Source organism: Manis javanica, chromosome X, assembly GCF_040802235.1.
Source record: "Manis javanica isolate MJ-LG chromosome X, MJ_LKY, whole genome shotgun sequence".
Classification (NCBI taxonomy): domain Eukaryota; kingdom Metazoa; phylum Chordata; class Mammalia; order Pholidota; family Manidae; genus Manis; species Manis javanica.
In genome coordinates, this window is record NC_133174.1 from 88637850 (window position 1) to 88655776 (window position 17927).

General features: G+C 37.7%; 1 protein-coding gene across 6 annotated transcripts in view; it reads left to right on the forward strand.

Moving 5' to 3' along the window:
- The window catches only part of DIAPH2 (diaphanous related formin 2), a 943365-nt gene that overhangs the window by 790047 nt on the left and 135391 nt on the right, over nt 1–17927 (forward strand). For 3 of the 6 annotated variants that reach the window (XM_073227594.1, XM_073227592.1, XM_073227593.1), the window contains one exon: nt 14475–14597. The exons of 2 other annotated variants lie outside the window; for them this stretch is intronic. In XM_073227594.1, coding sequence (XP_073083695.1) covers nt 14475–14597 — 123 coding nt within the window. Of the gene's footprint in view, nt 1–4081; nt 7265–14474; nt 14598–17927 lie in introns of those variants that run through there. One more of the 6 variants, XM_073227597.1, reaches the window with a different exon arrangement.

Below are 17927 nucleotides of genomic sequence, written 5' to 3' on the forward strand. Positions count from 1 at the left end.
TGTGGGAAGCAAATTCCCTCAGCTTTTGCTTGTCTGGGAATTGTTTGATCCCACCATCATATTTAAATGATAGTCGTGCTGGATACAGTATCCTTGGTTCAAGGCCCTTCTGTTTCATTGCATTAAGTATATCATGCCATTCTCTTCTGGCCTGTAGGGTTTCTGTTGAGAAGTCTGATGTTAGCCTGATTGGTTTTCCTTTATAGGTGACCTTTTTCTCTCTAGCTGCCTTTAAAACTCTTTCCTTGTCCTTGATCCTTGCCATTTTAATTATTATGTGTCTTGGTGTTGTCCTCCTTGGATCCTTTCTGTTGGGGGTTCTGTATAATTCCATGGTCTGTTCGATTATTTCCTCCCCCAGTTTGGGGAAGTTTTCAGCAATTATTTCTTCAAAGACACTTTCTATCCCTTTTCCTCTTTCTTCCTCTTCTGGTATCCCTATAATACGAATGTTTTTCCTTTTGTATTGGTCACATATTTCTCTTAGTGTTGTTTCATTCCTGGAGATCCTTTTATCTCTCTCTCTGTCAGCTTCTATACGTTCCTGTTCTCTGGCTTCTATTCCTTCAATGGCCTCTTGTATCTTATCCATTCTGCTTATAAATCCTTCCAGGGATTGTTTCACCTCAGTGATCTCTTTCCTGACATCTGTGATCTCCTTCCGGACTTCATCCCACTGCTCTTGCATTTTTCTCTGCATCTCATCCCATTGCTCTTGCATTTTTTTCTGCATCTCTGTCAGCATGTTCATGATTTTTATTTTGAATTCTTTTTCAGGAAGACTAGTTAGGTCTGTCTCCTTCTCAGGTGTTGTCTCTGTGATCTTTGTCTGCCTGTAGTTTTGCCTTTTCATGGTGATAGAGATAGTTTGCAGAGCTGGTACAAGTGACCGCTGGAAGAGCTTCCCTTCTTGTTGGTTTGTAGCCTTTTCCTGGGAGAATAGCGACCTCTAGTTGCTTATGCTGGGCAGCTGTGCGCAGACAGGGCTTCTGCTTCCTGCCCAGTTGCTTTGGGGTTTATCTCCGCTGTTGCTGTGGGCTTGGCCTGGCTGGGGCTGTTCCTCCAAAATGGTGGAGCCCCGTTGGAGGGGGAGCAGCCAGGAGACTATTTATCTCCGTAAGGGGCCTCTGTGCTCCCTGCTGCCCAGGGGGTTAGAGTGCCCAGAGATCCCCAGATTCCCTGCTTCTGGTCTAAGTGACCTGTCCTGCCCCTTTAAGATTTCCAAAAAGCACTCTCCAAACCAAAACAACAGCAGCAACAATGAGAGAGGGAACAGAAACAAAGAGAAAAATAAAAGGAAAAAAAAGGAAAAAACAAGCGATTTTTTTTTTTTTTTTTTTTTTTTGTCCTCAGGTGCCGGTCCCAGGCACCCGCTCACTGGTCCTGCTGCCCTGTCTCCCTAGCACCAGGGTCCCTGTCCTTTCAAGGCTTCCAAAAAGCACCCACCCACCGGTCCCGCAGGGAAGGAATGCTCAATATTCTTTGTCCTCAGGCACTGGTCCCACGCACCCGCTCACCAGTCCCGCCGCCCTGCCTCCCTAGCACCGGGGTCCCTGTCCCTTCAAGGCTTCCAAAAAGCACTCGGCAAAAAGAGAGAAAAAAAAGGGGAAAAACGCGCGATTTCTTCCGTCCTCAGGTGCTGGTCTCAAGCACCCACCCACCGGTCCCACAGGGAAAAATGCGGGATATTCTTTGTCCTCAGGTGCCGGTCCCAGGCACCCGCTCACCAGTCCCGCCGCCCTGCCTCCCTAGCACCGGGGTCCCTGTCCCTTTTAGGCTTCCAAAAAGCACTCGCAGAAAAGAGAAAAAAAAAAAAAGGGGAAAAACGCGCGATTTCCTCTGTCCTCAAGTGCCGGTCTCAGGCACCCGCCCACCGGTCCCGCAGGGAAAAACGGGGGATATTCTTTGTCCTCAGGCGCCGGTCCCAGCCACCCGCTCACCAGTCCTGCCACCGTGCCTCCCTAGCACTGGGGTCCCCGTCCCTTCAAGGCTTCCAAAAAGCGCTCGCCAAAAAGAGAAAAAAAAAAAAAAAAGGGGAAAAACGCACGACCTCCTCCGTCCTCAGGCACTGGTCTCAGGCACCCGCCCCCAGGTCTCGCAGGGAGAAACGCGGGATATTCTTTGTCCTCCGGCGCCGTTCCCAGGCACCTCCTCACCGGTCCCGCCACCCTGCCTCCCCAGCAACGGGGGCCCGTCCCTCTAAGGCTTCCAAAAAGCGCTCGCCAAAAAAAAAAAAAAAAAAAAACCGCTCCGGTTTCTCTCCACCAGCCGGGAGCCGGGGGGAGGGGCGCTCGGGTCCCGCCGGGCTGGGGCTTGTATCTTACCCCCTTCACAAGTCGCTGGGTTCTTGCATGTGTGGATGTGGTCTGGATGTTGTCCTGTGTCCTGTGGTCTCTATTTTAGGAAGATTTTTCTTTGTTATATTTTCATAGCTCTATGTGTTTTTGGGAGGAGATTTCCACTGCTCTACTCACGCCGCCATCTTGGCTCCGCTCCCGGCCATTGCTTTTGAAGTTCATTTTACATCAATTGAAGTTTTATTGGGAAGAAAATAATTTTCTATAAAGCAATCAAATTAATTAAATTCCATTCAAATAATAGAAGGGAAACTTGATTTATTCAACTTTGACATCCAATTTGAATCATTTGTGCTTGCTGTCCTGAAAACTGCTACCACATGTTAAACTTGAATAGAAGAGAACAAAACAGAGATACTAGATTACTTCTTTTTATCAGCTTTAAATTAATTTCAGATTGCACAGAACCACATCTTCATTATTAAAATGAGAAATTCAATATGTATTCCAAAGTGTTCTACTCTTCTACCGCCTTTAATATTGTCAAGATTTTGCATCAGAAGAACAAGGGAACTAGTATTTTATTATGGTATAAATGTTTTTCTTTCTAATAAACTTAAAGTTAAAAATGCTTTTTTCTCACATTTATGACTTTTCTTAGGCTAACAAACAGAATTCACATGAGTAATTTATATTACTGACTACTTGCCACTTAAAACATTCATGGAAGGAAAAATAAAGTTTTAAGATAAAAAGAAATAAGACTGCTTTGAAAGGACTATATATCATTAACAATTTTTGTAGTTTATATTTTCCTAAATAAGCTAGTTTTGAAACATATAAATACATTAAGTTGGAAATGAATCTTACTTAAGCTAGCTCTGGTAATGATTCATGGTTAACACTGGTTCAGGATAGTAATTTAAAAACCTCAAAGATTTTTACTGTTATTTGTACACATCTGTGTCAACTGTACAAATGATAAAATAATAATCAAAGGACTGATGGCTTAATGTAATAGCTGTTGTGCTCTAAATATCTGTTATGCTTTGACATTAAATGTCTCTCTTGTCTTGCTATCTACTTTTCAAAAACCTACTACCCATTCCTGATACTATTTAACAGGAGTTATTAGTCCTTTGACAGCACTGCATGCTATTGACAGTATCTTTTAATTTGCTTAATTTCCTGACATTTTCTATGTTAATTTTTTACTTTGGGATTTTTAAATGCCAGATTTGTGCTTAAAATAGAAAAAGCCCTCCACTAATAAGATTTCGTCATATCACCTAAGTACTACAGAGTTGTCCCAGATGTAACAGGGAGAGATAAAGAAGGGATCACAGATAATAAACTTGCCCTGCTTTCTCCACAAAGTTATTAGAGCAAGCTCTAAGTCTCAGCTTTTACTGATAAATATAAATATGGGTTATGTAAGGAAAGCCTACACCTATTTATAATAGCATTCAAATCTGGTTTTAGTAATTGCTCTAGGCCAAACCACTCCATAAACAGTCCCATGGCAATTTGAAAATAGGTATTTGTTGCATAATCTGTTATTACATATGCATTTTATTTTATGATTTTTGTAATTAAAGTAATAAAATGAAATAATATTCCCTGGCTAACTAGCAGGTAAACAACTTTACGCAATACAGATGTATTTTATCTTGTGAAACAACTGATGGTCATTCAAAAGGAAGATTGTTGGGGAGGGGTGGGAGGAGGTAGTATTTTAATTGGTTACCAGCCTTTTAATGAAACAATTCCTATTATAATCCTAGAGAATTTCATCTGACTAAATCCCCTCTCAAATGACAAGCAAGGAGAGCTGTGGTCAAAGGAACAAAGGATGAGGTGGACCACTATCTGAGTGAGTCCCCCCATGGTGCCCTTTAGAAGGACCCATTATGCCATGGGTTAGCACCTTTCACCACTGCTGTGAAAATACTCCGCATTGAATGATGCTGTATGTCTTACATTCTACTTACTAAAACTGCTTATGCAATTTCAACTGGCTATGGTATTTACTAGGTTCTGTCCTCAGCATTATATAACATGGTTAAATGTACAAAGCAGCTGCTTTTTTTTTTCCAGTGGATCAAGTGATTGTTATGTATTGTACAAATATCAGTTCAAGTTTCTTCAGTGCTGTGGTGTCAGTGCTGTGGTGTCTAGATGAAGGGTAGTAAATAAACATTAGGCTTAAGAAAAAAACTTTTATACTATCCTTCATAATCTGCATTGCCCAGAAGTAAGTAGTGGCTATAGGACCCTTTTACTTCAATAAAACTTAGATATATATATCAGGTGATGAACACATATCAGTCTGTACTTTAAGGTTAATGGAAGTTGCCCAAGGGTATCGGGAGGTAGAAGTCTTCAAAGATATTATAAAATCCAGTTATATAGCTCAATTTTTTAAATGAACATTTGCGTGTAGCATTTATTAGCATGTATACAGTTTTTAACTTATAACACCCTTGAAAATATGCCTTTAGAATTGTATGGTTAGTTAGTTTCTTTTAAAGTATGTGGAGTAGGGGAGGATGGATTTTAATGATAAAATTCTCTTTGAAAAGCAGACTTTGTAAAATGAGCTATATTATGCATATGTATATATATGTACTCCTTGGTGTCTGGTAATAACGAGGTGCCATTCTAACACTTTTTCCACTCTCTCCTTGGGCTGTTTTGTATCTGAGACTTTCTTGTTCTGCAGCCCCCACCTCCCCACAACTTCTGTCCTGATCCCTTCAACTGCATTGTCTCTTTTCTTCTCTCTCCATCTGGGAGCTCTTATGTCCTGCAATTTACTGAAGAGCTATAATTACAGCCTGTATCTTTTATTAACATATCTCCATGCTATGCTTTTCTGTGGTAGTACAGAATATTAATGTGATTAGCAGCATTCATTAAGATGTATGGGCCATTTTGAGTGACAGCCTAAAGTCACAGAATAAACTTCCTACACAATGGTCTACCTTGTTTTGAAGGAAGAAAGGAAAATTTGAAGTAAATAAAAAAGGTGAGAACCTCTTAGAAAATCTACCATTGCTAATCCACCCAACTCCTCCCAAAATGAAAATGTTTTGACAATGAGACTTGGGGAATCTTCATACGATAGGACATTTTCCATACTTTAATAAGTTAATTCATAGATTAATCGCAAATGAGGATACCTAGCTTATTTCCTACAGTGACTCTGAAGATAAAATGAGATGGTAGATGCAAAAAATTTTTGAAATTTTAAAACTTTGTATTTAAAACTTGAACAAAGCTTTTACATTACATGTTTCATTATTATCATTACTATATTAAATTAATGCCTTTTACTTTAGCAGCTTGCCATTACTTCTAGGAAAATCCATAATTTTTACACTACCTGAAAAGACTTTGTGTTCCAACTTATACCTACCTCAGCTGCCACTTCTTGAGTAACTCAAGGCTGTGAGGAAATGTGATGTTCAGCTACAAAATTTGTATTATATTAAAAAGAGAAATATTGTTTTGCATGAAGAGATCTTCCAGTATTCATCTAAGAAACTGGGGCTTTTTTGTTAAAATTTGAATGGTAATTTGATGGTTAAGAAGATGTGATACCAGATAAGTTTATTATGATTGCCCAAACTGCCATTATTATGAAAATAAGTAAAATGCTATTGGTTCATTTATATCTATAATTAAGGTAATGAGCAATTAAAATGTAAGCCACAATTTATGAGGTGTTTAATAACAGTAAATATAGTATATTGAACCTCCAGTTGCATTACCTGTCAGACTATCAATATAGAATAAGTCTGACATTTTCTAAATGAAACAGAACAAATCATAAAGTATCCTGTTTCCCCATACTCCAAGTTCTAAATAATTACATAATGAAAACTAATGCTTCTACTATTACACATTCACAAAGCAATGGAAATATTGCCCATACCCTGGCTTTCATCATTCAGCCTTAGACTTATTTTGTGTGTGTGGCTATGTCTCTAATATGGGAAATGTTTTATTTTCCTGGCTAAGCTATTCTAATGTCATAAAATTTTTGAAAGAAAAATTATTTTGAATCAAGGACATGCAACTCCTGGAGTTAAAATGTCATTTTTTTTTCCTGTTTATTTTTCAATCTAGAAAAATATTTTAAATATATAGCACCAGTATTGTGCTGTGATAAATCAAAGAGTCAAACATTTTAGTTACAAGTGGACTGCAAAAGTAGTATCTCTTTCTTACAAAAGAAACCAATATAGTCAAATATGCATCTAAGACAAGCAATTTATTCATACTTATAGTTGTATCTCCATAAAGATTTTCATGTTGTTTTTCTGGTTTAAGTGTCCATTACTGGAGACAAATGTATATTTAAGTCTCATGATCAGATGGGCTGCAGTCACCATAGCTCTATCAGAAGCAATAACAATATTAATATTTTAACTTTTCACTTGCTTTCATGAGACCTATGAACAGAAGCTATCAGTGTCTAGGGGTTGTCTTCACATGACAATTCAGCGTGCTGTAAAAAATGATACTAGAATTTCCTGCTGAGGTCATCAGAATTTGGCTGTCCTGAGAAATGACTGTGGGTGGATTATTCTCAAATACTAGAGGTTCTTGTTCTCTTAGTATGTTTGATTTTGATGGTAAAGAATATGACTGTGAAAAGGAACTATGCCACCTAAAGAAGGACATCACTTATAGAATTACAAAGTGGTCAGTTCCCCCCCTTGCTAATTTTTCAGTCATCTGACTAAAATGATATGGTTTACTTCCATTTTTTGAAAGATAGAATACAGAACACAGCGATAATGGACTTCTGAAGTATTCTGAGTCACCCATCTGAAAAGTAATGGCTAAAATTGTTTTTGTCTCTGGCACATAGTATGTCCTCAATAAAGATTTGTTGAATGAGTGAATAAATTATTGAATTAAATATATGCTCTATTTTAATTTACTTATTACAGTTCCCTTTTGCCTTTCCTCTTTCCTTTACCAAATAATTTCAAATACATAGTCATATATTTTTTCTCTATTAAAATATTTTACATTATAAAAGACAATGTATGAGCTTTATAGAAAATTTAGAAATATGTAACATATAAAGACAACAATATCATCTCCAGTCTTTATATCCAGAAGCAACCACCATTAACATTTTGATTTATTTCCTTCTAGCTTGTATTTTTATGCATATTTTATATTATTCATATTATACTTTATACACAGTTGTGTTTCCTACTTTTTCATTTTACTTTTTAAACATTTTCATGTTAATGAACTCTGAAATTCACTTTTTTAATGGTTCCATATTATCATAGAATATGGATATATGATAAGTCACTCCATCAACCCTTAAATTGGGCATTGAATTTGTTTCTTTTCTTTTTTGCTACTATAAATAATGTTGTAGTAAGCATTTTTCTACTTATAGTGCATATACTTATAAGTCAGCATAATTCCATTCTAGAAAGAATTTAGAAAGTAAATGTAGGGAGTGACATCAGCAAGATGGTGGAATTGAAGGTGTCCTGCTTGTATTTTTCCTTAACAACAATAATGTGGCAGCCATCCAGACAAAAGTACTTTTGTTGGAGCTTTGGGATCCATATAGGAGACTGTGAAGCCCCGGTTAAGTCCAAGACCATGGAAAACTCTTTTGAGAAGGCAGGCTTGCACCTAAGTGGCTGACTCACTGACTGTGCTCCCAGCTACATACATAAAAATAGCTCTGTGCCCCAGAGGACTCAGCTACAGCCGTGTGTGGCCTGGGTCCTGCCACCAGCACTATATGATGAGGGACCTGGGAGGAATCACACCCACCCATACTTCAGATAATTGGCAAGAGCTTAGTCTCAGCTGTGAACCCTGAAGTGGACCATTACTGGCTTCAGTCCCTGGAGGCAAGGCTGCCAAATTTGGTCCACCTGTAGATAGTGAAATGACCTTATAACTGGACTCCAGCCCATCCTGGCTGCAGTTTGTGAGCAGTCCGGAAAGTCCAGAAGCACAGTAAAAGACACTCCTATTTGCACCTCTGAAAATGCTGAATTTGCCCTGTACCTAGCTCCAGGACCTCCCAGCTAAGATCAGTTAGCAGTCCAGCCTACCCTGGGACCTGGGAGGAGATGTGCTTATCCCTGCCTCCAGAGCTACTGTCTTGCCAATGGGTTTCAGCCCCAGGCAAGTTCGCTATGGATTCAGTGTGACCAAAGGAATCGACAGCAAAACGTTCTTGGGGTGAAAGGGTTTATTACCTGGCTTTTTCTCCAGCGGTGGGTCGAGCACTAGCGTCTCTGCCTCTGCCCAAAGCACTGGGCTGAGCTCTCTATACAGCGCAATAATAGCTTATTGCCTACGGGTGTGGAAGCGGCAGCTCAGCAACAGGCCAGTTACATCATCAGGTGGTTTAAGTTCAGTGAGGATCCTGGCCATAGGAACCCCAACCTCCCCACAGCTATGTCTGAAGATTTCAGTCTTGGAAGTTGACACTGAAGCAGCCATTGTACTCAATTCTAGCCCCTCTCAGCCACAATCCAGGGAAAGTCCTGCCTGCCCAGGGATCCACCTAGTGATCTAGCAGGAGCCGTCCCAGGGACCTGGTGGGAGCCACATCCATCCACACACCCAGTAACAGACTTGCTGTCTAAGAACCCGACTATGGACCTGGAAGCACACCCTTGTCCCAACACCACCATACTGAACAAGGTCCTAGAGCCCATCCTATCCACCAGGAGCAAGATAGGATCCACACCCACCATGACACTAGTAACAAGCCCACTAACTGCAGACCCTGCAACAGCCTGTGAGCCAGCTCCAACACAGCATGACTGCAATTCCAGAGATAGTCCCATCAGCCTGGGGAACTGATAGGAAGAGGTAGTTACCTGCTGAAACCAGTCTGTAAAGACTAGAAGGTGTTTGCTCCTTCAAATACACAGACACTAATACAAGACTACATAGATCATGAAGAAGCAGGCAAATATGACACCAACAAAGAAAACTAATTAAAGCTTCAGTAACTGACCTCAAAGAAATGGTGATCTATGAATTGTCTGATAAAGAATTCAAAATAATCTTCCTAAAGAAACTAGTAAAATGCAAGAGAACACAGATAAACAATACAGTAAGACAATGCAGAAATAAAATTTCTTCTAATAAAGATATAGAAAACATAAAAATAACCAAACAGAAATCCTGCAACTGAAGAATACAATTACAGAACTGAAAAATTCAAGAGTGTCAACATCAGACTTGATCATGCAGAAGAAACAGTAAACTTAAAGACAGATCATTTGAAATTAGCCAGAGAAACAAAAAGAATAAAGAAAAAAACTGAAGATAGCTTACATGAATTATGGGACCCAATTAAGTGAACAAACAACACGGGAATCTCAGAACAAGGAGAGAAAGAGGCAGAGAGCTTATTTAAAGAAATAATAACTGAAAATTCCCAAATCTTAGGAGTGATGTGGACATCCAGGTACATGAAACTCAAAGAGCCCCAAACAAGATCAACCCAAAGATTGCCCTGAGACACATTATAATCAAAATGTTAAAATTCAAACACAGAATTTTGAAAGCAGCAAGAGAATAACTCATCACATACAAGGGAACCCCCATAAAGCTATCAGATTTCTCAGAAATTTTGCAGAGTAGGAGGGAGTGGGATGAAACATTCAAAGTGCTAAAAGAAAAAAAACACTGCCAACAAAGAATTCTATGCTTGCCAAAATTGTCCTTCAGAAATGGAGAGGTAAAGACATTCCCAAAAAACAAAAGCTCACAGAGTTCATCACCACTAGACCTGCTTAATAAGAAATTGTAAAAGGTGGTATTCAAGTTGAAATAAAAGGATACAATGTCACAATGGAAGAAATAGAAAAGTACAAAACTTATTGGTAAAGATAAATACATAGCCAAATTCAAAATCCTGTAATACTGTAATGGTGGTACATAAATCACTTTTATCTCTAGAATAAAAGTTAAAAGACAATAGTATTACAATAACTATAGTTACAATAATTTGTTAATGAATGCATAATATAAAAAGATGTAAAGTGTGATATCAATAACATAAAATGTGGGAGGAGTTGAAGTAAAAGTGTAGAGTGTTTGTAGTAATTGAAGGTAAGTTGTTATCAGTTTAAAATAGACTGTTAGTTCTCTAAGATGTTTTGTGTAAGCCTCACGGTTATCACAAAGAAATGACCTATATAGATACATAAAATATAAAGAAAAGGAATTGAAGTATACCATTGCATAAAATAAATCACAAAGGAAGACAGCAAATAGGAAGAAAGGAACTAAAAGACAGTCAGAACAATTAACAAAATAGCAAGTCCTTGCCTATCAATAATTAAACAGAAATGGATTAAATTCTCCAATTAAAAGACACAGTGTGGCTGAGTGGATTAAAAATAAACCAACAATATTCTGCCTGTGAAAGATTCACTTTAACTTTAAGTTAGACATACACATAGGCTGAAAGTGAAGGGATGGAAAATATATTCCATATAAATGGTAATCAAAAGAAAGCAGGAGTGACTATACTTATAACAGATAAAATAGACTTTCAGTAAAATCAGTTACAAGAGAGAAAGAAGATCACTATATAGTGATAAATGGGTCAGTGTATCAAGAGGATATAATAATTATAAATATATATGCACCCAACATTGGAGCACCTAAATATTTAAAGCAAATATCAACAAAACTGTAAGAATAAACAGCAATGCAAGATTAGTAGGGGACTTTAATATACCACTTTCAACATTGGATAGATCATCCAGATAGAAAATCAATAAAGAAATAGTGGACTGAACAACACAAGAGACTGAATGGAGGGCATTATGCTAAATGAAATTAGTCAGAGAAAGACAAATACTATATGACCTCACTTATATGTGGAATATAAAAAAGCTGAACTCATAGAAACAAAGAGTAGTTTGGTGGTTGCCAGGGCCAGGGGGTGGGTGGGGAATGAGGGGTGTTGGTCAAAGAGTATAAACTTCTAGTTAGAAGATGAATAATTTCTGGGGATCTAATGTACAGCATGGTGACTGGTTAGCAATACTGTACTGTATAATTGAAAGTTGCTAAATGTTCTCACCAAAAGAAAAAAGTAGCTATGCAAGGTGATGGATCATTTTATAATATGCACAAATATCAAATTATGTTGTACATCTCAAACTTATATCATTTTATAGGTCATATATATGTTTTCACATTCTGTAAACAAATATTTTCGATATTCATTATAGCCAGACCCTGGGGGCACAAAGGTAGACTTTCCCTTCAGAGTTACTTAGTATCTAGTGTGGAAGAGAGACACACACAAAATTAACTGTTAGGTTGAGCCATATGGAATTGTCAATTTTTGATCTAAAAAAACATTAATTTCATATGCTTCTGCCTAGTATAATACAATATAATAAAGTTTAATATTGGAGCAAGGACCTGGTGGCATGGGGACACAGATGTGCAAGCAATTCAGTCCTGAAAAGAGATATGCAGGCTGTTGCTGCTTATTCAACAAGAATGAATTTAAGCAGGGTCCTGTCTTGTCTACATAGGTGTGTGATGGAAATATGCACAGACTAGCTCAGACTCATGCATCCAATTTATGGTATTCAGTAGCATTGCAGTATAGTAACACCTCACTTCTCTGAAATTCAGCAGTGCCAGCAAGTGTGCCTACCTGGAAATGCCATTTATCTCTTCCAAATATGGCCATAAAGCTGGAAGTAAGCAAAAACAAAAATATCTCTGAATAGGCAAAAGAAATGTGATCAAATCCCTAAACATGGTCATTCATCTGAAGAGAGCATTTGTAATCCCTTGCTCAAATCTATTTACTCTTCTATTAGACACAGTGCTATCACATTTGGTTTTCTGGGGTTTTTTCCACCCCCTCCCCCTGCAAGCAAACTGGAAGCAGATAGTAATTCATATTGGGAGGGGGACAGATATGATAAGAACCACTGGCAGCAATGAAAAGGGACAGTGCTGACTCCAGTGGGGGAGATGAATTAATTATCAAGACAGGTAACATCTTACAAAGCAAAAGCACAAGATAAAAAATGGGATATAACTTATCCCAGTGAAGTAAAATATATGTATATACTTGCTAAAAAATCAGAATGAAATACCTCAAAATATTGTCAGTCTTTGTGGCTATATCACAGTATTATGGGTGGTTTTTACTTTTTTTCCTACTTTTCATAATATTCTTCTGTGACCATGTGCTGATTATAGTATTAGAATAAATAAAATAATTTAAACACATTTTAAGTGAAAAGGAACTTTAAATAGAGAGTAGTGCTATTTTATTTAAAGAAGAAACAAACATACACCTCAAGTATGGCCTTGGGACCTTCTTGGATTTAGAGCTCAGCACAGTATTTGATGTTCATGATAATTATATGAATCAGCAAAGATGTATTTTCAATAGATTCTCTTTATGAAGGCAGCAAAGTGTATAATACATCTTCAAAACACTACTATACAAAATGGATGAGATTTTTTTTAAGTGCTTTTTAAAATTTATATACCCTCAGCTACCCAGATCAACACATTCTCTGAGGTTTCTGGATAGCTGAGATTTCATTTTAGGTTTTTCTGTTTTAAAATGAAATTGCTCTACAACTCTTTGTCCTATTAAATTATGCAATATTGTTATATCTAAGCTTCCTCTCCTAAGTGTCCATAGCTATTTATTGAGGCATTCTTTTTGGATGACCATGGAAACAAATGTTTAAGTGATTGTCTTTATTCTTTTGTAAATGGCCCATACATCTTCTTGCCTCAAATGTGAGGTGTTTTTTTTTTTGATATTGCCTTTGTTGGTTGACCCTGGCTTTTTCAGACTTCCACAAAGGAAGAGAAGAAATATGTACATAGTCGTCCTACAGTTGAAAAAAAGTTCCTACTCAACCCTCTCTTCTTAAATATAAAAATCAAACACAAACAACAAAACAAAATGAATACTAAAAACAAATTCATTGCACTTATGGAGAAATCTCAAATGTTATCTTCATCTTTTATGTCTGAAGTATGCTTGTAGCATTAGTTGAGTCTTCACTGGTTAGTAATCTCCTCACGTTTTGGTCACTGAATCACATGCCCTGGTAGTTGTTCCAGATTTGCTCTACTCTCCCCAGTCCCTCAAACCAAGAGTCACTCTCATCAGTCTCAGTAAAGGACCTTATCTTCCAAGGTCCCTCCGTTTCCCTCAGTACCCCTTCCTGAGGCCCACATTGTGCCCCTCATCTCACTTTTACCTCTTTCAGAATCGTGTTTCTTGAGTTTACCCTCTGCATCTTTTCTTTGTAAGATCTTGCCTTACCTTGATTTCTTTTTTCTACAGAAATGCTCAGATCTACCTTGTGCTTTAAAAGCAAGACTTACCTATAAATAAACCAAACAAATAAACAAAAATATTTCCAGGCTACTATCCTATGTTTAGCTGGGGAGAAACAGCATAGCCACACAAAAGAAAAGATACATGTATGTTGATATGTGTGGACAGTATATGAATTTGCATGCACTGGTACCCATTGATGAACTTTATGGCTGTTGGTAACCTGCCTCTCCTAATTGGGTGGTTTAGTGTAACTGTTTCATCTGATGTGGGGCCTTGATGAACAGTCAGTCCTTTTTTTCTCCCTTAATCTTTATTTTGAAATTTTCCAATATCTATAAAATAGAATAATATAATGCATTCAGCTTTAACAATGATCAATTCCTGGTCAGTCTTGTTTTATCTATACTCCCACCCTTGGGTATTTTCAAGCAAATCGTAGGCATTACATTTTTAATCTAAAAGTATTTATATTCATATCCACAAAATATAAGGATTATTTCTAGTATAACCAAATAATAGTATCATAACTTATTTAAAAAAATAGTTCCTTAATAACAAATAATCACTGTTCACATTTCCTGGATTTTCTACTCCTTTTTTTCCCTCCAAGTTTGAATCAGGAAGTAAATGAGATCTATTTGTTATTAAGTCTCTTTTAAACTATGAGATCCCTGTTGAATTAGTTATCAACTGCTATATATCAAATTACCCTCAAAACTTAGTGTCTTAAAATTTCAAATACTTATTATTTTAAAGTTTCTCCATGTCATGAAATTGGGAGCCACTTAGCTGACCGATTCTGTTCTGATATTGGCCAGGGCTGCAGTCATCTGTGGACTTGGCCAAGGCTGGAGAATCTGCTTACAAGTGCACTTCCTCGTGTGGGCCTCTCTGCGGGGCTTCTCGAGTCTCGTCACAGTATGGCTGCTGCTTCCCAAAGAGTGAGTGATCCAAGAGAGACAGCAAAGAGGAAGCCATTAAACTTTCTGTGTCCTCACCTTAGAAATGATATGACAATACTTTTGTCATATTCTACTGGTCACACAGACCAACTCAGAAACAAAGTGGGAGAGAACTGTCCCAAGGAGTGGATACCAAGGGGTAATCATCTAGCCGCTATAACTCTCCATCTCTCTCTCTTTTTTTTAAATTACAGTTTTCTATTGTGTTTGAAGCAACCAGGTCATTTGTCTGAGTTTGTGTTTTGATTATTGTATCCCAGTGGTATCATTTACATATATCTTTGCCTGTCTCCCAACTCTGTATATTTCCTATAAACTTATATGAAGAAACTAGATCAGTTTCAGGTTCCATATTTTTAGCAAGACATCCTTATAGCTGTTGGTGTGTCATTTTATAATGGAACATATTATGGTTGGTTGACTTCTTATTAGCAGCTATTGATGATCATTGCCTAGATCCATTAATTCAAAAGAGTGATATTCTAGCATTCTGTCTCCCCCCCCCCCCATTTAATTGTTTGGAATACTTCTTTATAGAGAAATGTCCCCTCATCAGCCATTTTTCGATTGAGGTATGTTTGGTATAGAGAAGGCAGGATAAATGCTTGATTCTTTCCCTTTCTTTACCAGTTTTTAAAATGATTTGTTAGCTCCCTAGCATCCCCTGAAGATAACAGGTGAGATCTGGGAACCACCATGGATATGCTGAAGCAGAATCTCCAGGGACAAGCCCAAAGCATGGGGATTTTGAAAAAACTACCTAATGATTCTGATTTGCCCTTCTATTAACTTCTACTGGTCTCTACTCCCAGAGACTGAATTATTAGGTTTGAAATGGGGCCCAGGATTATCGTTTTGTTTTTGTTTTAATCTCCAGATAATTCTTTTGAGTTGACAAATTTGGGGAACACTGCACTAAACTGTATCTTTTCATACTTACTGTAGCTATATGCATCTACACTATTCTCCCATGACATGGGAGGATCTCAAATTTGCCCTCTTATGACAAACTATTACATTGAGAGTCTGCCTAGTACACACTCTGGAGTTAGATGGCTTAGGTCAAAATCTTGGTTCTGCCACTTACTAGCTTTGTGACCTTGGGGAAGTTAATTACCTCTCTATCTCAGTTTTCTCGTACAAATGTGGAAATTATAGTAGGATTCAGTTCATAGTCGTTTGGGGGACTAATGAGTTAACACTGGTAAAGTCCTTACAACAATGCTTTGTAAGGGATTCTTAAACACATAATAAAGCTTATCTCCCTCTGGGAGAATTATTCTTGAATATTTTCTTGATTAAAAACTAGGCTTGGTTATTATCATTACTAATATTACTATTATTATAATGTCACTCTTGAATGCTACACATGTGCCAGGAATGGTAGATTACATATACTCTCTAATTTACTTAATCCTCATATCAGTCCTACAGATTAGCAATACTACTCTCATTTTACATATATGGAAACTGAGTCTCCAGGAAGTTCAATAAGTCACCCAAAGTAATAGAGCTAAAAGTGATGGTATAGATATAACATATGTTAAAGAGACAGTGAGATAATTAGGAGTACAGAATATGGGGCTAGGCTGTCCAGGTTCAAATCCTGGTTCTACTACTTCCTCGTTGTGTATCATGGGCAAGTTCCTTAACCTCTGTATTTCAGTTTCCTTATCTGTAAAATGAGCATAACAGTAATACCTACCTCATAGGTTATTATGATTATTAAATGAATTAATATTTACAGTGTGCCTAAAATGATGCCTCATACATAATTGGCATTTTGCATGTACTAGGTAGTTGTTACTGCTATTATTTTCTATTATTTTTATTAGTTTGGGTTTAAAGGAAAGGCAGCAGTTAGGAGGGAGAGATTGAAGGTGCTAATGAGAAAGGGAATAAAACGTAGGAGTGTTAACCTTCATGAGGGGAGAAAAAGGAGAGCTGTTTCTACCACAAAGATAGACAGGATAGAAGATAATTGATGTCTAGGCAAAGACAGAGGATGGAACTCTTGGGAAACAGACTCATTCTTGCAACAAGGTAGAAAGCAAGATCCTTCAGGAATGAGAAACAAAGGTGGAATTGGAAACCTGTGTAGGCAAGGGGAGTTTGGGCACACATAGAGAATAAGCCAGGGTGCACACAGCAGACACAGCTAAGCTGTGTTCTGTCAGTATCCAATTATAGCTCAACTCCTTGAGGCTAAGAGTATTAAGGTCTGGGGGAGGGGGAATCTCAGGTTATTGGAAGGGTAGCTCAGCACCTTAGTGATACCAGTGAGTTCAGGCATAGTTGAGTGGGATGCTTATGATGCTAAGTAGAAGGGAAGGAGCATTGATCAGGCTATCAGGAGACTTGGGCTCATTTTCCAATCTGCTATCACCTAGCTTTCCTGACCCTCAAATAGGTCACTTGACCTTTGGATCTCAGTTCATCCCCTTGTTTTATGAGAGAGCTACATCAATTGATCTCTAATATCCAGAATGAATTTATGGTCCTAAAGGGCTGATTCGAGAATCTAACTGCAGAAGAAAGGAGTCAAGTGAAATGCCAAAAGTGGGAAAGTGATGGGAAGACTCAGGGAGGTGGGGATGCAGGATTCAATAAAAGTGAAGGTAGATGAAAGAACTCATGGTAGTCAGGCTCAATCTCAATCTTTTCTGTGTTTAAAATTTGTTTCTGTTTTCAAAAACCTTTTTTTAAGACTAGTCTCATTTTTTATAGCAGATATTGTGGATTTAATAGGCTATATTTGACACACATGAAAGTAAATGTTGTCTGAGTTTACATATCTAAAATGTTCATTAGCACATCAAATATCAAGAGCTTCCTTACAGAGAGCTGGTTTTCTGCTCCTAAGCCAAAGATAACAAGAATATTTTATGCTTTCCTGTGCCCATACTAACATTACACTCTGCAGTAGCTAACTAGGTTGCTTGAACACGCTGTTAGAGAACCAGTTAATCCGTAATTCAGCAGGTTCTTGGCTTCCTAGTTGCCTCATTGACAAGCCTGAAGAAAGTGGATGTAACTAATTAGCACTCAGCATTATAAATAGGAAGAATTAAATAAAGCATTCAATTTTAAACTCAGACCCCTATGAAGATATTCCCTTTAGTTATGGGGATTTTGAAATGATGGACACGCTAAACCAAAACTCATAATCCTATTACAGTCTCCTGCACTTATCTAATAAGCTTCAAGAGCCATTTCCTTGGACTCCGGGACATTGCCATCTTCCTCTAGGCTTTTCTGTATAAAGCTTATAAATTCTTTACTGTTCCCACTAAATACTTTGTTATTTAA